This window comes from Bombina bombina, chromosome 5 (assembly GCF_027579735.1).
Source record: "Bombina bombina isolate aBomBom1 chromosome 5, aBomBom1.pri, whole genome shotgun sequence".
In the NCBI taxonomy this organism is placed as follows: domain Eukaryota; kingdom Metazoa; phylum Chordata; class Amphibia; order Anura; family Bombinatoridae; genus Bombina; species Bombina bombina.
Genome location: NC_069503.1, coordinates 363,334,888 through 363,360,050, shown reverse-complemented (window position 1 = coordinate 363,360,050; position 25,163 = coordinate 363,334,888). Strand labels below are relative to the sequence as shown.

The following is a 25,163-nucleotide window of genomic DNA, read 5'->3' as shown; positions in this document are numbered from 1 at the left end:
AAGCCTTTGGGGTATCTGCTTTCCAGCTGGAAAATCCAGAACATTTCTCGTTTTTCTAACAGTTTTTCTTTGTCACCCCCCCTCTGGGGGGTAATCACTTGTTCAATGGCCTTCCATCTTAGTGAAGCAATACTATTGCGATGTTTTGTGACAAAGTGCTGCACAATTGGAGTGGTTGCTTTACCCACTTTGATGGTACTAAAATGTTCCCGCATACGGGATCTTACGTCTCTAGTCGTAAGTCCTATATATTGGACCTGACATTGTGTACACTCCAACATATAAATGACATTGCTAGATGAACAGTTAAGACATCTTTCAATGTCATATGTTTTGCCTGTGACTGTAGAGGAAAAGGTAGTTGTTATATCCATATAATCACATGGTTTACACCTGGTGTGTCCACATCTAAACATGCCCCTATGTTGTAGCCATGAACTAGTTGGTTGTTTAGTAGGTTTTAGTTTGGAAGGGGAGAGTATGTTGCCAAGTGTACAGGCCCTTCTGTATGAGCATCTCAGACCATTATCAACAGTGTCAATTAATTTATCATCAGCCCTTAACATGCCATAATGTTTCCGAACTATACCACAAATTTGTTGGTATTGAGCACTAAATGTGGTAACAAATGTGACTCCCTTATGTTCGGATGAGGCGATATCACCACTTTTAGGGGTGAGCAAAGATCTTCTATCTAGGTGTTTAACCTCATTTATAGCCTTGGTTATGTCTGAATTTTTGTAGCCCCTCTCTTTGAGGCGACTCACTAGATCTTCCGACTGTTTTTCATATGTTTGTGGATCAGAACAGTTTCGTTTAAGTCTAATCAGCTGTCCCTTTGCTATCGCATATCGCAGCTGCCATCCTAAGCATGTCCCTTATGCGATAGCAAAGGGACAGCTGATTAGACTTAAACGAAACTGTTCTGATCCACAAACATATGAAAAACAGTCGGAAGATCTAGTGAGTCGCCTCAAAGAGAGGGGCTACAAAAATTCAGACATAACCAAGGCTATAAATGAGGTTAAACACCTAGATAGAAGATCTTTGCTCACCCCTAAAAGTGGTGATATCGCCTCATCCGAACATAAGGGAGTCACATTTGTTACCACATTTAGTGCTCAATACCAACAAATTTGTGGTATAGTTCGGAAACATTATGGCATGTTAAGGGCTGATGATAAATTAATTGACACTGTTGATAATGGTCTGAGATGCTCATACAGAAGGGCCTGTACACTTGGCAACATACTCTCCCCTTCCAAACTAAAACCTACTAAACAACCAACTAGTTCATGGCTACAACATAGGGGCATGTTTAGATGTGGACACACCAGGTGTAAACCATGTGATTATATGGATATAACAACTACCTTTTCCTCTACAGTCACAGGCAAAACATATGACATTGAAAGATGTCTTAACTGTTCATCTAGCAATGTCATTTATATGTTGGAGTGTACACAATGTCAGGTCCAATATATAGGACTTACGACTAGAGACGTAAGATCCCGTATGCGGGAACATTTTAGTACCATCAAAGTGGGTAAAGCAACCACTCCAATTGTGCAGCACTTTGTCACAAAACATCGCAATAGTATTGCTTCACTAAGATGGAAGGCCATTGAACAAGTGATTACCCCCCAGAGGGGGGGTGACAAAGAAAAACTGTTAGAAGAACGAGAAATGTTCTGGATTTTCCAGCTGGAAACCAGATACCCCAAAGGCTTAAATTCCCAATATGATCTAATTAATTATTGGGAATAATTCAGACAGATATCCCTTAGCTCTTTTGGATTCAAAGGAGTATATTAAAATTAAATTAAAATTTCATTCTGATTTATGTATTTGTTCCATCCTTAGGCATTAAGTCATACTCATTGACATATGTATTTTGATACACCTAACAACATTTAATCCATAGATTTATAGATTGGGTTTGCTGTACACTTATTGACATTTTTTCACTTACAGCTTTAGGATAGTCATTTATATATACATAGAGTATTACATATTTGAGACTGGTATAACTTTTATTAGTAACAGGTCAGTTTCAATTTATAAACACTGCAATATGATACATTAGGATAACTCTAAAGGTTAGGTTTTACATTAGAGAAAGCCGATATACAGTGTTTGCAGTTCTATTCTTTTATATATATTTGTCTGTGAAATGCCTTATAATCATTGCTTTATTATGCTGGTTTGACTTGTAGTTGACACTTGTTAAGTTTCACAGGAAACTAATCAAAGTTCAAACACGCCTATTGTTTTTGAACCAATCACAGCCCAGGGGGGCCTTTTTTAAACTGAATTGATTAGCAATGTGATATTGGCTATGAGTAAGGCTACGGCCGAAACGCGTAAGCCACAGTTCTAGGTGTTTTGGACTTTCTGTGTTCTGTCCCCATGTTTGGATTTTAAATTGTTACAATAAAGTTTTTGATTTTTTAAATCTGACCCCGGACCTGTTCTATCATTTTTGATTTTAGGATTCCCCAATGTTTCTTAAAAACATCTTTAATGATTTCATGGCCTTCATTGAAAGTTGTAATAAATCTGATCTGGTCTTTATTCTGTCTATTTCATTGTTTTTGGCTCCTATGTGTCCTACAATCCCCCTCTTTCCCTAGTTTGCCCTAGAGCCTTCAATCTAGAATTTTCTATAAATGCAGGGTCATATCTCTTTTCCTTAAATTTATTAGCCAAGATGTCTGCCTCCTTGTTAAAATCTCCTATGGAACTGCAATTTCTTCTGAGTCTTAGGAATTGACTATATGGTATATTGTCTTTCCAATTTCGTTGATGGGCACTCCTATCATCAATGAAACTGTTTCTCTCAGTGGGTTTTCTAAAATTTGATACTGCTGCTTTGTTTCAGTTTTGGAGTGGTTCTCAGTAAATTTTAGGTTATAATTATTGTTATTAATATATTCAATGAATTCATTGACCATATTTAAATCACCTTCCCATAGGATTATCACATTGTCAATATACTGTATCTCTGATATTTGACTATATTGTCACTGAAGCGGTGGGGTTTCCAAATATATTCATTTTCGAAGGTGTGCATATACAGGTTTGCATATGATGGGGCAAATGTGGTACCCATCGTGGTGCCTTTAATTTGTCTGTAATACACACCTTCGAAGATGAAATATTTAAAATTCATTAGGCAGGGTTCTAGGAGCAAAATGTAAACCCCTACTGAGTAGATTGATGTCATTGTTATCTAAATCCATTTTAGCCAAATTGAAGATACTCAGTCTCTCCCTTCCTCTCTGCTGCCTTCTGTTTGGTTGCTTTAACTCTAAGTCCACCCCTGATTCCTCTCTTTTTCTAGTGTTCTTTTGTTTGTTTCTTTGTCTCTAAGTCTACTGGATGGGGACTCCTCTGATCTGAAAAGCTGTCCTGCTCGACTGTTCCCTAAAAAAGAATTCCTAGGTGTAAGTATCCTTTCTCTTTCTGAGTGTTCCTCAAATTCATTCTTGTTCCAACTCTGTTTAGGCTTAGGCCCCTGTTCATACCAGATATCCTCTCTGTATGTTTCCTTATTAGAATCAAGGATTTGGAATCTATTGGTGGTTTAAGGTTGAGGACGAGTGTAGTTATGTCCTCCTCTACTAGTATTATCATTATACCGCAAATTATCATTTTGGTTGTAATTACCTTTTGAGTTTGAATATTGGTTGGAAAGAGGGGGATTGTAGGACACATAGGAGCCAAAAACAACGAAATAGACAGAATAAAGACCAGATCAGATATATTACAACTTTCAATGAAGGGCATAAAATCATTAATTATGTTTTTAAGAAACATTGGGGAATCCTAAAATCAGACAGTTTATTAGCACCGTCATTGACAAATAATCCACTAATTACCTTCAAGAAAGGAAGAAGCCTAAAGAATCTATTAGCCCCAAGTAAATTAAAACCTACCAAAAAATAAATAAAAATAACATCTACCAGGAGCAATTGGTTGAGCTTAAAAGAGGGCACCTATAAGTGCGGTAAACTTAATTGTGGAATGTATAAGCATGTTAAGACCTAACCCATCTTTACAAATAGTGATCACACTCGAGAGTTTCAAATCGAGAGTCGTTTTACTTGTGATTTCACGCATGTGGTCTACCTGCTAACTTGTGGGTGTGACCTCATGTATGTGGGTCGCACTAAAAGGAAGATCAGGAGTAGATTTGCGGAACATTTGAACAACATCAAAAACAAAGTAGATAACCACGGTGTTCCCCTTCATTATAGAGATGTACATGGGGTGATTCTAGATCTTTAAAAATTCAAGTAATTGATTGGATCGCTCCTAATAGACAAAATAGATTTCTTGCTCTCCGCAAACGAGAGACCTACTGGATACAGAAACTTTATTGTCTGTGCCCAGGGGGTCTCAATGTGGATTTAGATTTGGCTGCTTTCATGTAAAATTGCTTTGCATAATTAGGAGGGGAGATTTTAGTGATACACCTAAGTAGGTCTGTATCATATGTGCTTTTTAATATATGCTTCTTGTTTATATCAGATTGTGTATTATATCAACTAACCAGCTCTTTATTCCAATTTGGGTACTATGAATTATATAAAGTACCATGTAAATGGATAGCACGAATAATACTCTGTCTTAATCAATTTTAAGCATAATTGCCTGTTGTATATCAAATGGGCGTATTTATAAGTTTCCCTATGAATTTTCACCAAATGTTGGAATGAAGTTTTGTATATAAAATTTTATACTCATGTTTTTCATATTAGTATTTATGTTTTTAATATTTATTTGTATTTTGTATGTTGCAATCGATTTGATATAGAAACTTAATGGTTTTTCCCCAAGTTTATCAGTTTATCTGGTAATCGTTATTAAATGATGGAATTAATTTTTGCATATTAACCTTGTATTTATTGTTTAGGCTTAGTATTAGGATAAACCACCCAAGGTCTGCCCCCGACAGGACCTTAGGTGTGAGCGTTTACCGACCGTGTAGGACAAGACTTCAAAAGGTGGCCCTGTAACCCACAATAGAGGCAGAGCCCCTCCCTCCTCTTAAAGGCCCTCTCCGTCATGGAGAGACACGTGAATCCCAACTACATCGGCTCAGCAGTACCTGGTGACTCGGGACCAGGAGCCAATATTTACTTATCCTCAATGGTGTTTTTTAAGTGGTTTTATTAAATGATATATTTATTAAATAATTTTACTTTTACAGCTGTGTTTTAAGTTATGTTTGAGTTATTTACAGATTAAAGCGCAATATGTAATAGAATAAAGGAATGACAAGCATTGGTGCACGAATAGGAAAAGACTGGTTGCTATATAAGAATGTCTATTGCGACTACAGACACATCACCTCTTGAGAAAGACCGCACGTTGGCAGTTGAAACGCGTTGAGGCTAATTTGGAGCTACCTGAGGATCCGTAGTACTTTGCAGCAAAGACATTGGGTATCCCCTTTCCAGCATGGCTATCGTAATTCAAGCTGCAAGTACGGAAGACTGCAAGGGATACAATCATACACGTAGTGAGTACTGCATCTAGAGACTCACTTGGAGGAAAGAAAGAGACTTTTTTTGTCACACGGACTGTGTTTTCCACACTTTTATTCCGATGATTGGGATATGTTGCAGTGCGCAATAAAATAGTTCACATTGTAAGTGCAATTCATTAGTGTGGTGTGTCTTATGTTATCTACCTGCACTTGAGTCTGGTTGCGCTTTTTTTTCTACAGATCTCTGAGTGCTCAACTCCAGAACGATGCTGATGCTTTAATTTCGGCTTTATCTTCTGTGTTTGGGACCTCCGGCTGCGCTTCAGCTGCAGAGTACTCTGTCTTGGATCTCCGCCAGAGCAAGAGAACTGTGGCACAATACGCCATTGAGTTTCGCACCTTGGCACTTGAGACCAGTTGGGATGGCAGTGCTCTGGAGGCGGCCTTTAGGAGAGGTTTGCATGAGTGCATCAAGGACGAGCTTACTTATCGTGATGTTCCTTCTTCCCTGGATGAATTCATACCACTTTGTATCAGTCTAGATTCTCGCTTTCAGGAGAGACAAGCTGAGAGAGACAGAACTCGTAGAACCCTTCCCTCTCATCCTCCTACTTGTCCGGGCTCTAGACTATCCCCTTTCCCTTCAGCACCTCCAGTTACCTCTGTAGAGGAACCCATGGATCTCTCCTCCTTCAAGCCCACAGAATCTGAAAGACAGAGAAGAAGGAGATTGAGACTGTGGTTCTGTAACATATCTCAGCCTAATGTCACTATCCCTTTAAGAAATCCTTTTCTGACTGCTGCATTTGGGCAGTATTCACATTCAGCCTGCCTGCCTGATTAATCATTCATGCACCTGATTACCTCAGCCTCTTTTTAAGCCTTCTCCGGTCTAATGTGCCTTGCATTAACATTGAAGTTGTGATCCTGAACAGAGGTCTGTGACTGTTTCCTGCATGAACTTAGCAACTATTCCAAGATACAGCATTTCCTATTACCTATGCAAAATATCATCAAACCGCAAGTATCAAAAATATCTCCATTCTGTTTCCTGGACACAGCTACTTAACAATCTCTGAACTTTATTATAATTCAACTATGCTTTTGCTTACCATCACTCTCTAATTACAACAGCATCTTACTCAGAACTTTATAACTATTTCTCTGCTACAAGTTGTCATTGCTGAAATATCCTGCTGCAAATATGTTAACATATTCTGAACTCTGCATCTATGTATTCAATTAAAAGCTTTCCTGTGATTCTCCAATATATGTTCAAACAGTAATTAATGCCTTAAACTTAACTTTCACCTGTGCTGCTCTGCTAATTACTGACATACAGCTCATTATAATAATATGTACTGTGAACCTGCAATAAACCAAGTTTGCATCTAAATGCACAAACAGTAATTAATGCCTAAACTTGCAGCTTGTCTAAGTACCTGTGCAGCTGTGCTTTAACTCTGACATACAGCTTTATATAATATTATGTACTGTGAACCTGCAACAATCCTTAGTTTGCATCTAAGTGTCAAACTTTCACCAGATTACTCTGAAGCCTGAACATTCCACTTTGCTATATTTCTCTCTCATTGAATCCTGCAGTTACTTCTATTAACTAACTATAAGTCACAGTGAACTCAGAATATATTGTATACAAATGTTGCACTCTCCATTTATTCTACAATAACTTCTAGCAACTATGAATCACAGAATATCATCTATCCACGTCCAGGATACTCTTCCCCGGGTCAGGGGTCGGTGTCTTCAAATCCCTACCACTGCCCCGAGGGTCTGTTTCCTGAGCGCATGTACACCGGATCATGACAGAATGTTAATGCCTAAAAAAGGGATCCGCAGTGGTAGTGGATGCACCGACCCTCAAAGGAAAATAAAAAATTACAACATAACTCAGACCCAAGCAATCCCTAAAGGAAAAACAGAAGATTTTCAAACTTTAAAAAATTTAAAGACACAGTACTCCCATTCTAGACAATCCTCTACTCATGTTCGTGGTTACCATTTTGGTGAAACTGATCCTGAATCTGACTATGAAAATGAAGAGGATTTAACCATAGCTTCAGCAGAAAAAAATCAGATCTTTAAAGATTTAAAGAGACAGAACCACTTTTCTAGAATTTCATCTGTTCCTCATGTTTGTGATTCCTATCCTGATGATACTGATTCTGAGTCTGTATATGTCAACAAGGAGGATGACTTCACAGATCCAGCTGAATTGGCATTAGACTGGTATGAGCGCAACTTTAATTCGCCACAAACTCAGACAAGACCTCAACCTATTTGCTATAATGACATCCTTGGTTGTTATATTTACAACATGGATGATACAGACAGCTCCCATCATGAAACCTCTCATGGAAATACTGATATTACCATGGATTCGTTAGATTGGACAGATTCAGAGCTGGAAGAAAGGACATCTGGTTTACAGACTGCTGTTAGGAGTAAAGGTCCGCTCAACTACTATGCTGATTTATCACATCAGAATTATGCATCCAGTGATGAAGAGGATTTCTGTTCTCAACCTTACTACAAGCCACAATGGCAGCAACTTAAGAAGCCTCATACTGGGAAGAAATCTAAGCTCTCTAAGAAAAAGAAGAAGAAGAAGAAAATCCTTCTGCCCACAGAAAATCAGAAGTGCAAAGAGGAAACTCAGCCTGATTCCCCTGTTTTAGATTCTGTTGTACCAGACCCTCTCTTGCCTCCTGACACTGTCAACACCGAGCTGGATGATGTCTATAGTCACTATCAGTCTCTTCTTAAAGCATCTAATGGTATCTCTTCTCAGACTCCACAACAACTACAAAAACTGTTTCCAACTATTGATTTCTTGCATCCCTCTCATGCTGCCTCAATACCTGTAAACCCTGTGCTAGAAGCAAAAGATAATTCTGTTCCAGATATACAACCTTTCAGTTTACCAGAGATAATCCCTGGAGAATTTAGCTCTGATATTCAAACTCAAATAAGCATGCCTGCTGAACTCCAGATAACTTCTCAGTCAGAATCTTGTGTCACAATTCCTCCGCATCTACCTGAGTGTGGCATATTGCAGTACACTTCACCTTCTCAAAATTCTTCTGTTATTGCATCTAAGAAATTGTTTCCCTTGGGAGATACTTTGCATCAACCTACATTTTCTACTACATCAGTTTCCTGTACAGGAATTCCTGATACTCAATCCTGTGAGGACAACTTTGAACCAAGTTTGCAAGTGGACATTCTTGAACCTGAAACTTGTACAAAAGTTCTTCAAGAAGATTCCCCTGTGCCCATTCCTGTTCCTGTTTTCCATGATTATACTACTAAACCTGACATCAAGGTGGACTCTCCTGTTTTTGACCCTGGTATGGGTATTCCTTTGTTTAACCCAGAAATGGGTGTAATAATACTTGATCCTGAAGATAGCCATGCCCTCTACTCAGAAGCGAGTATGGTTCTTGGCTCTAAAGTGGGTCTTGTTAATTCTTCGTTTATGAACCCTGAAGAAAGCCTTGCCCTCTGCTCAGAAGAGAGTATGGTTCCTGGCTCTAAAGTGGGTTCTTTTTCTTTCTCTATAGTTGAACCTTGCCCTGGCATGGGCATACCTTCACCTGATCCTACTGAGGATATTCCTGAACCTTGCCCAGATGTGGGTACTTCTGAACATTGCCCTGGCATGGGCATTCCTTCACCTGATCCTACTGAGGATAGTCCTGAACCTTGCCCAGATGTGGGTACTTCTGAACATTGCCCTGGCATGGGCATTCCTTCACCTGATCCTACTGAGGATATGACTGAACCTTGCCCAGATGTGGGTATTCCTGAACCTTACCCTGGTGTGGACATTCATATACCTATTCTTAGTGAGAACACTTTTGATTCTGAATCCAGTAAGGAGACATTTCATTTTGAATTAGAAGATGGCAAGAACTGGACAAATCTTGCACTCTACACTCCTATCTCCTATTTTGAAGAAAGCCCTGCTATTGCGTTAGAAGTGGCTATAGCTTTTTCTTTTGGAGTATATCTAATCCTCAGCCAAGAGGTTAATTCTGAGGATACTCAAATCTCTGACCCAAAGGTGGTTAATCTGGTTATCAATCCAGAATGCTGCATCTCTATTTCTGAAGCTGAGGAAAGCCTTTTCATATCTCTAGGACTGGCTGCCTTTTCATTGGCTATATACATGGTCATCTATCATGAAGAACATCCACCTGTCTACCCTCAGAATGATTCTGTGGTAGGAAGCTCATTGTATGTTACGTTCATGCATTCTCACGATGACTACAAAAAAGTTGACTTCAAGTTTTGCTCTCATCATTGTCAAGATCTTTTGATACCTGAATTACATGGCCTTTACTTCGTCATTCAACTTTTTCAAGAGATCTCCAACCCTCCTTTCTTGATTTCCGATTGGACTCACTACCTCCATACACCTACTACCGATTCTCCATATCAATTTTGTTCTCTCTCCTTTTGGATTGTATTGGGCGCCCGGAGGTCGCCTTTAAGGAGGGGAATCTGTAACATATCTCAGCCTAATGTCACTATCCCTTTAAGAAATCCTTTTCTGACTGCTGCATTTGGGCAGTATTCACATTCAGCCTGCCTGCCTGATTAATCATTCATGCACCTGATTACCTCAGCCTCTTTTTAAGCCTTCTCCGGTCTAATGTGCCTTGCATTAACATTGAAGTTGTGATCCTGAACAGAGGTCTGTGACTGTTTCCTGCATGAACTTAGCAACTATTCCAAGATACAGCATTTCCTATTACCTATGCAAAATATCATCAAACCGCAAGTATCAAAAATATCTCCATTCTGTTTCCTGGACACAGCTACTTAACAATCTCTGAACTTTATTATAATTCAACTATGCTTTTGCTTACCATCACTCTCTAATTACAACAGCATCTTACTCAGAACTTTATAACTATTTCTCTGCTACAAGTTGTCATTGCTGAAATATCCTGCTGCAAATATGTTAACATATTCTGAACTCTGCATCTATGTATTCAATTAAAAGCTTTCCTGTGATTCTCCAATATATGTTCAAACAGTAATTAATGCCTTAAACTTAACTTTCACCTGTGCTGCTCTGCTAATTACTGACATACAGCTCATTATAATAATATGTACTGTGAACCTGCAATAAACCAAGTTTGCATCTAAATGCACAAACAGTAATTAATGCCTAAACTTGCAGCTTGTCTAAGTACCTGTGCAGCTGTGCTTTAACTCTGACATACAGCTTTATATAATATTATGTACTGTGAACCTGCAACAATCCTTAGTTTGCATCTAAGTGTCAAACTTTCACCAGATTACTCTGAAGCCTGAACATTCCACTTTGCTATATTTCTCTCTCATTGAATCCTGCAGTTACTTCTATTAACTAACTATAAGTCACAGTGAACTCAGAATATATTGTATACAAATGTTGCACTCTCCATTTATTCTACAATAACTTCTAGCAACTATGAATCACAGAATATCATCTATCCACGTCCAGGATACTCTTCCCCGGGTCAGGGGTCGGTGTCTTCAAATCCCTACCACTGCCCCGAGGGTCTGTTTCCTGAGCGCATGTACACCGGATCATGACAGGTTCTAACTCACACCAACTAAAGAACTGTGATATTCTGCCATGAAAAGCCAATGCTTAGAGGATAAAACTGGGGTACCTCTAAGCGTAGTCTCTACTAAATAACCTCACCCCTCTCGGATCCTGGTACCTGTTAACCTTACCTTCCTTCAGAATTATGTCCACACTCAAGCCTTCGTTGATTCAGGGGCAGCTGGAAATTTTCTTTATCAGCGTTTTATGATTCAGGCAGGGTTGCCTCTTCTGCAGAAAAAACAATGTCTTAAAATAACTACTCTGGATGGCACTCCTCTTGGATCAGGGTTAATCCATTTCGAATCAGCACCCCTAACCCTGACTGTGGGAGTCCTTCATACTAAACAGTTGCAGTTCAATGTCATTCATTCCCCAGCACAGCCTGTTATCCTTGGTCTTCCTTGGCTTTGTATACACAACCCCCAATTCGACTAGACTGAGGGACAGTTGGCCTCCTGGGGTACATCCTGCTTGTGTTTGGCGAACATGCAGCCTGGGTGGAGAAGCATGTGGACCTATGGATCCGCTATGTCGATGACATTTTAATTTTGTGGGAAGGGACTGAACAGAAAAATTTCTGACTTATAAAGGATATAATGGGTTGACTGTGGAATTCATTAAGATTGCTTTTGTATTTTTGCTGTCACGCTGCTTCCTGCGCCGCCCTGGCTGTTGCCAGGGACGCGGCGGTTGCTACTCTGGCTGTTGTCAGGGATGCAGCAGTTCCTATGAGCATGCGGCGATGACGTCATCACCGCACATCTCTTGCTCTGAAGTCAGATCCTTTGAGCTGCTTGGCGTGAATCAGCACCTATGTAAGTACTTGCAGTGCTTACATACACTGCCCAAGTATAGGTGTTGCTTTGTGTACTCCTGGGTGCTGTGTTACTGTATGCTGGATTGCTATTCTGTATTTGAACTCTGCCTCTCTGACCACTCTGCTTGCTTAACCCCTGAATTGCTGGATTGCTATACTGTTATTGAACTCTGCCTGTCTGACCACTCTGCTTGCTTAACCCCATGAACAGCTGGATTGCCATACTGATATTGAACTCTGCCTGTGTGACCACTCTGCTTGCTTAACCCCTGTACTACTGGATTGCTATATTGTTGCTGAACTCTGCCTGTCTGACCATTCTATTGGTTTACCCCTGAACTGTTACACTGCTGGATTTCCTTTGATGCTGATACCCGCCTGTTCCTGCTCTTTCTATTGGTTCACCCCTGAACTGCTTTACTGCTGGATTGCCTTCCTGTTGCCAGACTCAGCCTGTCTTGATCATTCTCTGTCTTCTTCTTATTGTCCTGAAGGACTACCCTGTCTACCGTGAGTACTGATTACCTCATTTCACTAACTTACTCTGCTCTGGGATATTTGCTATCATTCCACTTGACGCCGGGATAAGAAGACTACTAGCCAAGTTTAGTGTGATAGAGAGATATCCCATGAGCATTACATTATACTTGGGCCATGGGCCCAAATGAGGTAGCAAGAGCAGTCACTCTTCAGGGACAGTTGCTGGGAACCCATACCATACACTTGCAGAGTGTGAATTCTAAACTAGAGGCTTTCCTCACTGGTTGCAGAGAAACATAGAAACATAGATATTGACGGCAGATAAGAGCCATAGGCCCAGCAAGTCTGCCCGATATTACCTAACAGTATAAACGTATCTAGTTTGTAGTATAGCCTTATGCTTGTCCCATGCATTTTTAAAGTCCCCCACCGTGTTTGTCGCTACTTCCTCTTGAGGGAGTTTATTCCATAAATCAATCACTCTTTCTGTAAAGAGGTACTTCCTCAAGTTACTCCTGAATCTACTACCCTTTAGCTTGAGATCATGACCCCTTGTTCTTGAATTTTCCATTTTATGTAAAATACCCACAGCCTCAGTTCTACTAAGCCCTTTAACATACTTGAAATTTGCTATCATATCACCTCTTTCCCTTCTCTCCTCTAAGCTATACATATTTAGGTAATTGAGCTTATCCTGGTAAGTTTTATTTTTTAGACCATGTACCATTTTGGTAGCCCTCCTTTGCACAGATTCAAGTTTGTTAATATCCTTCTGACGATATGGCCTCCAGAACTGCACCTGAGGACAAGAAGCAGGCACAGAGAAGAACGCTGCTCCTGTTGTTACACAGCCTGTCCCTGCTGCTAGTGCTGCAGCTTCTTCCCCTGCTTCTGGAAGTATACCCCGGATACCATTACCTGACAAGTATGATGGTACTACCGACTGTAGGGGTTTTATCAACCAGTGCAGGCTGCACTTTTGCAATGATCCTCGCACCTTCCAGTCTCATCAGTCAAAGGTCACTTTTATAATTTCTTTACTGAAAGACAATGCCCTAGCCTGGGTCTATCCCCTTTGGAGCAGAGTGCTCAACTCCTGAACGATGCTGATGCTTTAATTTCGGCTTTATCTTCTGTGTTTGGGACCTCCGGCCCGCTTCAGCTGCAGAGTACTCTCTCTTGGATCACCGCCAGGGCAATAGAACTGTGGCACAATATGCCATCGAGGTTCGCACCTTGGCACTTGAGACCAGTTGGGATGGCAGTGCTCTGGAGGCAGCCTTTAGGAGAGGTTTGCATGAGCACATCAAGGACGAGCTTACTTATTGTGATGTTCCTTCTTCCCTGGATGAATTCATACCACTTTGTATCAGTCTAGATTCTCACTTTCAGGAGAGACAAGCTGAGAGAGACAGAACTAGTAGAACCCTTCCCTCTCGTCCTCCTACTCGTCCAGTCTTTAGACTATCCCCTTTCCCTTCAGCACCTCCACTTACCTCTTTAGAGGAACCCATGGATATCTCCTGCCTCAAGCCCACAGAATCTGAAAGACAGAGAAGAAGGAGATTGAGACTGTCGTTCTAACTCACACCAACTAAAGAACAGTGATATTCTGCCATGAAAAGCCAATGCTTAGAGGATAAAACTGGGGTACCTCTAAGCATGGTCTCTACTAAATCCCCTCACCCCTCTCGGATCCTGGTACCTGTTACCCTTACCTTCCTTCAGAATTTTTTCCACACTCAGTCCTTCATTGATTCAGGGGCAGCTGGAAATTTTCTTGATCAGCGTTTTATGATTCAGGCAGGGTTGCCTCTTCTGCAGAAAAAACGATGTCTTAAAATAACTACTCTGGATGGCACTCCCCTTGGATCAGGGTTAATCCATTTCGAATCAGCACCCCTAACCCTGTCTGTGGAATTCCTTCATACTGAACAGTTGCAGTTCAATGTCATTCATTCCCCAGCACAGCCTGTCATCCTTGGTCTTCCTTGGCTTTGTATACACAACCCGCAATTCGACTGGACTGAGGGAAAGTTGGCCTCCTGGGGTACATCCTGCTTCCACTCCTGCCTGGCTAAGGTTACTCCTCTGTACCACATCCCCATAGTCAATCTATTGACCCCTTCAAGTCTTCCCTAAGTATACGCAGATTTTACAGATGTGTTTGAAAAGAAATAAGCTGATGTGCTGCCACCCCACTATCCTTACGACTGCAAAATGTACCTCTTTCCTGGAGCCCCACTTCCTAAAGGGAGGACTTATGCTCTCTCCAAAGCTGAAACCAAGGCCATGGAGGATTATATACAAGAGAACCTAGCTAAAGGTAAACCTAGCTTTTATTTGCCCTTCCTCTTCTGCTGCCGGGGCTGACTTCTTTTTTGTCAGTAAGAAGGATGGTGGACTCAGACCCTGTATCGACAACAGAGCCCTTAACAACATTACTATTAAGAATCGTTATCCTATTCCTTTAATCACTGAGCTCCAAAATGCTTGCTAATTCATTAAGTTGGAACTACGTGGGGCGTACAATCTTGTTGGTATCTTCCCAGGGCATGAATGGAAGACTGCCTTTAACACGAGATCAAGGTATTCGTAATGCCTTTTTGGCTGTGTAATGCCCCTGCAGTCTTCCAAGCATTTGTCAACGATGTCTTCCGTGACCTGATCAATCGCACCGTCATCGTCTCTCTGGATGACATTCTTATTTTCTCCTCCACCCTTGAGGAGCATCATGAACATGTGAAGCAGGTACTTCTCCACCTCAGAGACAATTCTCTGGTAGCCAAACTGGAGAAATGTGAGTTTGATTAAGTTCAGATCCAGTTCCTTGGTTATGTCATCCCGAAGGAAGGTTTTGCCATGGATCCTTCTAAGCTCACCGCAGTTTTGGAATAGCCTCAAACCACCTTATTAAAAGAACTACAGAGATTCTTGGGGTTCTCCAATTATTACCGTAAGTTTATAAAGAACTTTTTCCTAATAGTTGCTCCACTCACTGAGTTGACTAAACCCAACAGAGACTGCAAAAATTTGCCTCCTGAAGCTGTGGATGCCTTCTCTCATCTGAAAAAAAAGCCTTTTGTTCTGCTCCTGTGCTCTGCCATCCCGATCCTGACCTGCAGTTCACTTTAGAGGTTGATGCATCTGAGATAGGAGCTGGAGCAGTCTTAACCCAAAGGGATCCTTTAACCTCCAAGTTGCACCCTGTAGCCTTTTTCTCCAAACGCTTTACTCCTGCTGAGAGGAATTACGATGTGGGTAATTGTGAACTCATTAAGATGGCCTTGACTGAATGGCATCATTGGCTAGTGGATGCCGCCAATGCCATTCATATTCTCACTGACCACAAGAATCTGACGTACCTAGAGACTGCTCATCGACTCAATCCTCGACAGGCCAGGTGGGTCTTATTCTTTTCCCTTTTTAACTTTGTGGCCTCTTATCTTCCTGGGACCAAAAATAAAAAGGCTGATGCTCTTTCCCATCACTTTCCTCAGTCTACTGACTCTTCTGAAGCTCCTATTGAACACATCATACCCCCTTCCTGTGTGGTTGCTCAACTTAACACCTTTCTACTTCAAAGACTGCAACGTGCCCAGTCTAGAAAGCCTCCTGAAGCCCCCACGGCTCCTGATATCATCTTTGTACCTCTGAGCCTATGCACCCCTGTGCTATCCTGGGCTCATGATAGCAAACTACTATCAGGACATCCTGGTTTGACAAGAACTTTTAAGCTTCTTTCCCAACATGTATGGTGGCCTACCATGAAGTCTGATGGTCAGGATCATGTAAAAGCCTGCATGACTTGTGCTCCCAATAAGGCTCCCCGATCCTTGTCTCCTGGCTTACTCTAACCGTTGTTCATTCCCAAACAACCTTGGACACACATAACAATGGATTTCATTATAGACCTCCCTTCTTCTGACCATCATACAGCCATCTGGGTTGTGGTGGATCGATTCTCCAGACTTGCTCTAACTAACATCTGCCCAAGAATTATAAGCTCTTTTTCTGTTACATGTGGTACGACTTCATGGCATTCCCGTGAATATTGTTTCCGACAGAGGTCCTCAATTTATCTCTACCTTTTTGGAAAGCCTTTTGCAAATTGATTGGAACCACTGTTTCCTTGTGTTCTGGCTACCATCCCCAGACTAATGGGCTGACAGAGAGAGTGAATCAAGATCTCAAATCCTATCTCAGGGCTTTTGTTCTCTTCATACCAATTGGTCTGAATTGTTGCCCCTAGCTGAGCTGGCAAAGAACAATCATTGGCACTCTTCTCTATGATGTTATCCATTTCAAGCCGCAGCAGGCTACCAACCTCGTGTCTTTCCTCTTTCTGCTCAGTCCACAGGGGTTCCTGCTGTAGTCCGACATGTTACTAACCTCACTACTCATTGGCAATGTATTCACTCTCAGTTATGTTCAGCTGTCTCCAGATACAAGAGGTTTGCTGATCATCATAGAGCTTCTGTTCGTGCCTTTTCAGTAGGTGAACATGTTTGGGTCTCTACTCAATGTATTCATCTACATCAACCCAGTCACAAATTAGGGCCTAGGTTTATCGGCCCTTACAAAGTCCTTAAAAGACTGTCTCCTGTTGCCTACAAAGTGGCCTTGCCCAGAACCCTGTTCATATATCCAGTCTTCCACATCTCACTACTCAAGCCCTACATCAAGAACAGATACATTCAGCTCTGAGCTCCTCCACTCTTGATTCATGGTGACCCTAAATATGAGGTTGCTAAGATCCTGGACTTCAGATACAGGTGCAGGCGACTACAGAACCTTGTGCATTGGAAGGGTTACTCTGTGGCAGACCGTTCCTGGGTTCCTGCCTGTGATGTGCATGCTCCATCTTTGGTCTCCAGATTCCATGCTGCTCATCCTTTGAAGCTGACTCTGGTTCCTTGAGGGAACCCTTGAGGGGGGGCTATGTCACGCTGCTTCCTGCACGTCCCTGGCTGTTGCCAGGGACGCGGCGGTTACTGCTCTGGCTGTTGCCAAGGTTGCAGCGGTTCCTGTGAGCATGCAGAGATGGCGTCATCGCTGCACGTCTCTTCCTCTAAAGCCGGATCCTTTGAGCTGCTTGGCATGAATCAGCACCTATGTAAGTACCTGCAGTGCTTAAATACACTGCCCAAGTATAGGTGGTCTGATAGAGAGATATCCCACAAGCATTTCACTTGCTTACTAATGCTTTTGCACCTAAGCTAACCTGCTGCTTGGAAGACTCTCTAAAGGCATGTTACGCCGCTTCCTGCACCTCCCTGGCTGTTGCCAGGGTTGCAGCGGTTGCTGCTCTGGCTGTTGCCAGGGATGCAGTGGGACGTCATCGCTGCACGTCTCTTCCTCTGAAGCCGGATCCTTTGAGCTGCTTGGCGTGAATCAGCTCCTATTTAAGTACCTGTAGTGCTTAAATATACTGCCCAAGTATAGGTGTTGCTTTGTGTACTGGTGCTGTGTTACTGTATGCTGGATTGCTATTCTGTTATTGAACTCTGCCTGTCTGACCACTCTGCTTGTTTTACCCCTGAACTGCTGGATTGCCATAATGATATTTAACGCTGCCTGTCTGACCACTCTGCTTGCTTAACCACTGAACTACTGGATTGCCATATTGTTGCTGAACTCGGCCTGTCTGACCATTCTATTGGTTATCCCTGAACTGTTACACTGCTGGATTTCCTTTGATGCCGATACCCGCCTGTTCCTGCTCTTTCTTTTGGTTCACTCCTGAACTGCTTTACTGCTAGATTGCCTTCCTGTTGCCGGACTCAGCCTGTCTTGACCATTCTCTGTCTTCTTTTTATTGCCCTGAAGGACTACCTTGTCTACCGTGAGTACTGCTTACCTCATTTCAGTAACTTACTCTGCTCTGGGATATTTCCTGTTATTCCACTTGACGCTGGGATAAGAAGACTACTAGCCAAGTTTGGTCTGATAGATATCCCACGAGCAATACACTTGCTTACTAATGCTTTTGCACCTAAGCTAACCTGCTGCTTGGAAGACTCTCTAACGGCATGGACTGCTAGTTTAAACTCTTGTGGTGCACCACAGTAACTATACATTAACTGGGTATAACTCTTAGTCTTTGGGGTATATTTATGAAAGTGTGAGCGGATATTATATGATGTAGTGTATCATATCCGCTGTACATCAATAAATGGCAACAGTATATGCTGTCGGCATTTATCATTGCACAAGCAGTTCACCATAACTGCTTGTGCAATACTGCCACCTGCAGATTTGCGGCCAATCGGCTGCTAGCAGGGGGTGTCAATCAACCCGATCGTATTTGATTGGGTTGATTTCTGTCCGCGGCCTCAGAGCAGGCGGACAAGTTATGGAAACAAGCTCCATTCGAAGCTTGATAAATCGGCCCCTCTATCTCTAGTTGGGGGACCCCATCATGTGCTGATTTTAATATGTATACTGTATTAATAAATAGATATTTTTGTGTATAGATATTTCTATGTGGTTTCTTGTATAAACTTTGATATAGATATATATGTGCTGGATACCTAGACTTTTAGATCTCACTTATTTTGTGGGATCTACTCTCTTCTCTATATGTGTACATATATTATTTTTCTAGGTTGCACTATTATCTGTGCTTTAATACATTTATGTGAAGGGAGCATCACTGTTTTCCATTTTTTTGTTTAAAAAGATAGTTAATTTATTACCCATTCCTCAGATTTACCCAGTCAACATAGTTATTTTAATATACTTTTAACCACTGTTATTACCTTGTATCTAAGCCTCTTTTGACAGCCCCCTGATCACATGGCTGTTTATTTATTATCTATTGGTTTGCATTTTAGCCAGTTAGTGCTGTGTTGTGCACAACTCCACGGGAGAGAGCACAATGTTATCTATATTGCCCACATGAACTAGCAGTCTCTTGTTGTGAAAAGCTAATAAAAAAGCATTTGATAAAAGGCTGTCTGTAGTGGCTTAGAAACAGGCAGAAATTTAGAGATTTAAATATTATAAAATATATTAATACGACAATGTTGGTTGTGCAAAGCTGGGGAATGGGTAGTAAAGGCGTTATCTATCGTTTTAAACAATAACAATTTGGGTGTTGACTGTCCCCTTAATATGAATGCTACCATAGGTTTTGAAAAGAAATTATATATAATTTTATATTGGTTTAATTTAATTCCAGTTCAAGTGATTCAGTTTATTAGGTGTCTGCATTTTTTTTTATAGTACCTGTAGATCAAGGAAATTAATTGTAGATTGTGTCAGTAGCTTTGTGTATATTACTCATAGAATTTAAAAATGAAAAGGTATGATTATAAAGTAATATGTACAGCCTGTGATGTAAAAGCTTTTTGTTCTAACACATCACATTATTGGTTTAAATGACCTTAGTGTCCCTTTAACACTGTACTTGCGCAAGTAATGTCTATAAGAGCTGACTACAACAGTGCAACTCTCGACAGGACCCTCTCTCCCCATTTGATCCCTGTAATAGTTTTTTATATACCACCTATGTTCATAGCGCTGCAGAAACTGTTGGCGTTCTACAAATACCTGATAATAATAAAAAATGTCAATGTCTTAAAAGCTTGATTTTTCCATTGTCTTAGATATTGCAAACAATGATTTTTTATACTATAATTCAATAGTCCAAAATATTGTGTTTTAAATGATAGTTAACAATGGTTTGTTTGTTTTCCCAACAGCTATCCAAATGAATTTCAAGAAAAAAGTAAGTTATTTATTTATTTTTGTGTGTAAGAATTTCAAAGTACACTGTCCATGGCTTCCAATGCAGATAAAGCCTTTCTACATTATAAAACAAATGGGGATTATAGCTCCCCCTGCTGAAAAAGAGAAGTATTCTGAACATGACTCTGGTAATACAGTACATACTCTGAACCAGTGTACTGGGTACTTGCAGGCTGCATCTCCTCATTGTAGTAGAATACACTAAAATGCATTCTGAATATTGTATAGCATATGTAAATAGTAAAATAACAAAGAATTTGTTAACATAAAAATAAAAAAAAATTATACAGGAAAATAAACAATAAAAAGTCTATCTATCTATCTATCTATCTATCTATATATATATATATATATATATACAAACATATACATATATTTATGTATGAGAGGGACAACTATATTTCAAACAGTATTTGCCACTGTGTGTAAATATTTACAGATACATTGTATAAACGAGAAAAGAAACCGAAAAATAACCTCCAGAGAGAGGATTTCCTGCTCTGTGCCATGATATGTATGTACTGCAATGAGAACTTCCTTTTGTATTGTATATAAATTCCTGCTATGACAAAGGAGCCTGTATGTCCTTGAAGAGCCCCTGATGAATGCAAAAAGGGTTAAAATGATTCACTAAATATGCATCAATAGCTGGTACCTTATTGTGTGGTTTTAACTAGGTGAACATTATTGTAAAAAAAAACGGATTTAAAAGTAATACAGAATGAAATTGCTGCAGATCACATCAATCAACACAATAGTAACAGCTGAAAAGTGTAATAATTTTTGGTGCAAGTACAAAGCAATCACATTGTATGGCTGTTGGATATAAAAAGGTTTTAAGTGTGATCAGAGAAATGCAACTATGCACCTTGTAAAACTAATGCATTTTACAAAAGAACATTGTTCATAGATATATACACACACACACAAATATATACTGTATATATACAGTATATATACAGTATATATATATATATATATATATATATATATATATATATATATATATATCATCTCACAAGAATCACATCACAAGTAAGGAAGTATTTTGGAAGATGGTCAGTCAGGTTATATCAGTTGGAAATTTCATCAGGAATCCTGTAAAAAAAGGAAATGTGCTAAGTGGATGATAAAAAAAAAAAAAAAGCACAAATGGAATTCTGCAAAAAACATCCGGTGCATCAATTTGCCATCTCAAAGTACTTTTGATCTGCAGTATAAGCTTAGTAAGTTTTCCTTATTAGTAATACTTTTTAGGTACTTTAAGTTAGTGCCAAATATTTGTTGTGTATATTCATCTGCATATGGGAATACATAGCAGTTTGGCCACAAGACATATTGGATGCTTATATATTTGCATTTCATCTAATCATGGCTTGTGGTATTACATCTGATAGCACCTATATTTCCCACATGCATTCATTAGGTTATTAAGCATGTAACCTATCTTGGAGTATTTACCACTCTTGTTTGAAAGTGGTATTTTGATATGAGGCAGCAATATTTTATAAATCTGTCTATTACTGTATCTCTGTATTACAAACCGTAATAATAATGTAAACTTTATGAATGGTATTATTACAATTATTTATATGTAGAAAGCCTACAATTCTTTTTTAAAATATTAATTATTAAAATAACAATGTATTGATGTATTGTTTTCCTCACAAATAAGCACAAAGTGATTTATATTAAAATGAAGTTAAAGTATATTTAAAGTAAAAAAAAAAAAGTTATTCATAAAAGAGATTCAAAGTACAAAGTAGATTCATTTTACAAAAATGCTGAAATAAAAACTGATTTTTGGTAGTGGACCCAGAATTTTGGACAACCTGTTTATAGAGTTTTAAATATGAATTGCCTTTACTGTCTCTTTAAAAAATCATCTCAGTGTTTTTTGAGTTACACAAATAGTATAATCCCCCCCCCCCCCGAAGAAAAATTATACTGTAGCATACAAACAAATGACTCAACACTTATTTGTCAACTTTCCCCAAAAACTCAAATCAAGGATTCTATTCCAATGTTTCCCATAAAAATAGTAAAATTGAATTAGTTATCATTTTACGTAGAAAATGAGGAAGAATAACATATCTAACTATAAAAAGATTAAACATTTTTATTTTTTTTACAAAATTCTGATTTCAAAGAGTGTTGAAAATAAATTTGTGAGAGTGGTCCTATCCTTATCTAAACTCAGTTTATTAAAAAACAATAATAATAAATAATACCAAACAAGTGTCCACTGCCAGGTGATAGCTATTACTATGCCAATGAAAATAATGGAACACCCCTCTCTCTAATGAAGAGCTTAATGATATATTTGTTTGGTGTATGGGTGATAAAAGATAATTTAAGGGCCTATTTATTAATGTGCCAATGGACATGATCCGATATTGCGAATCATGTCCACCGCACATCGATAAATGCCGACAGTATACGCTGTCTGCATTTATCATTGCACCAGCAGTTCTTGTGCCAATCAGCCGCCAGCAGGGGGTGTCAATCAACCCGATCGTATTGGATTGGGTTGATTTCCGGCGATGTCTGTCCGCCGCCTCAGAGCAGGCAGACAGGTTATGGAGCATCAGTCTTTAGACCGCTGCTTCATAACTTGTGTTTCTGGCGAGTCTGAAGGCTCGCCAGAAACACAGGGCTTCAAGCTCCATATGGAGCTTGATAAATATGCCTCTTAGAGTCATATCTGTGTTGTGGTTGTGAGATATGAACTAATGCTCCCTGCGTCATGTTGTTGCTTATTATATTATTAGTTGATTGACATTGCCATGCTAATCACCTGATAGCTATATGGGCATCTGAGCTCTCATTTAAAAGGGGGGCCTGTCTTCAAAATATGTGTCACTTGCCTCATTTTAGGTCTTAGATGGGGTACTATGGATTTTATTAGAACCCAGAGCACGGTAAAACCATAGCTAGTTGCAGTTCTTACAGCAATCATATCTTAAAGGGACATTGTACACTAGATTTTTCTCTGTATAAGTGTTTTGTAGATGATCCATTTATATAGCCCATACAGGGTTTTTTAGAAAAATTTATAGTTTTGCTTATTTTTAATAACATTGTGCTGATTTTCAGACTCCTAACCAAGCCCCAAAGTGTTAGAAGTCCAACTTTCTTTTGTTTGTGTAAAGGGTCTTTTCACATGCGGGGGGGGGGGGGTGTCTGCTCTTTTTGATTTCAAACTTATTTCAGTGGGTGTCCCAGCCTAGCTTTTTCAACAATGCTAAACTGGGAGCTTCTAAGTAACTTTTTAAAAGGTTTTATTGTGGATTTTTAGATCTGTATCTGGGCATATTCTTCTTTTTAGTAGTGTCTATTACTTGCAGTTATAAGAAAATTGGTGTATACTGTCCCTTTAACTTCTGAGATATGAAATCCCTCCATTTGAAAGAGGATAATCCCTTTTGTTTATGTGGTGAATGTCATATTCAAGGGATAAATTAGGGGTCTTTTACCCCTCTGTGGGCTAGATTAGTGAAGCGCTAATATATCGTCAAATTTGCGCACTTACAGGCACACAGTAAATAACCAGCCATTACAATTAGCGCTCAGAAAATTAACCAGAGATCTGATCTCCGGTTAATTTTCTAAATGCCCCCCAATTGGCCCCAAAATAAAGTGTTAGGTTCATTAGCAAAATAAAAATATTTTAGCATCTGTTTTTTTCTTTAATAAAAAACTGCATGAAGCAGTTTTTGGGGTTAAATTTGGCGGGTGAGTGGTGTTAGAAAAAAAAAAACAGTGCGGTTTATGGGGAACTGTGTTATCTTCGAAAATATATATGTATATGCTTATATACATATACTGTATATTTGTGTTAATATGTGTAAATACATATATTAACACATAAATATATGTATATATTCATATATATATATATTTACAATCTGCTGCCCATTGCTACGCGACTTACCCCCTTCTGTGCGCTACTTTTCATGCCGTGTCTCACACATATTAACACATAAATATATATGTATATAAGCACAACACACAGAAAACATGGCACTCGCCAGCAGATTCACAATAATGTTTAAAAGCAAATCTGGGGGAAGTCAGTTACATTTGGCTCCAAAGGATCAAGCCCAGGACCACGACAAGGTCTCCCCCTTCCTGGGACCCTTAACCAGCACCTACACAATGCATACTTCCAAACAAACCAACTGGGAACCTCCCAGGGTGACACATGCTTTTGTAACCTCTTTTATGTAAATACAAAACACAGGAATGGACCACACTCACAGACTGGACTGGATACACATCCTAAGTCACAGCAAACTCCACAGCCCTGAAAACTGACAGACAGCTGCAAAGTTCCCAGGAACCCAGGCAGTTAACCCCAGAGCAGCCTGGGAGACAGGCCCGCCGGGAAGCATTACAAACATGCATTACAAACATTATCAACACAACACACAGAAAACCTGGCACTCGCCAGCAGATTCACAGTAATGTTTAAAAGCAAAACTGGGTGAAGTCGGTTACATTTGGCGCCAAAGGATCAAGCCCAGGACCACAACAAAGTCTCCCCCTTCCTGGAACCCTAAACCAGCAACCACACAATGCATACTTCATAACAAACCAACTGGGAACATCCCAGGGTGAAACAGGCTTTTGTAACCTTCCCTATGTAAATACAAAACACAGGAATGGACCGCACTCACAGACTGGACTGGGTAAAACATCCTAAGCCACAGAAAACTCCACAGCTCTGAACACTGACAGACAGCTGCAATGTTCCCAGCAACCCAGGTAGTTAACCCCAGAGCAGCCTGGGTGACAGGCCCGCATGGAAGCATTACAAACATTATCAACACAACACACAGAAAACCTGGCAATCACTAGCAGATTCACAGTAATGATTAAAAGCAAAACTGGGGGAAGTCAGTTACATTTGGTGCCAAAGGATCATGCCCAGGACCACAACAAGGTCTCCCCCTTCCTGGAACCCTAAACCAGCACCCACACAATGCATATTT

At 40.0% G+C, this 25,163-nt stretch overlaps 1 protein-coding gene across 1 annotated transcript in view; it reads left to right on the top strand.

The window, feature by feature from the left end:
* SKAP2 (src kinase associated phosphoprotein 2) overlaps positions 1-25,163 on the top strand; it is a 560,398-nt gene that overhangs the window by 77,119 nt on the left and 458,116 nt on the right. The window contains exon 3 of the mRNA XM_053714166.1: positions 20,124-20,149. Coding sequence (XP_053570141.1) covers positions 20,124-20,149 — 26 coding nt within the window. The remainder of the gene's footprint in view (positions 1-20,123; positions 20,150-25,163) is intronic.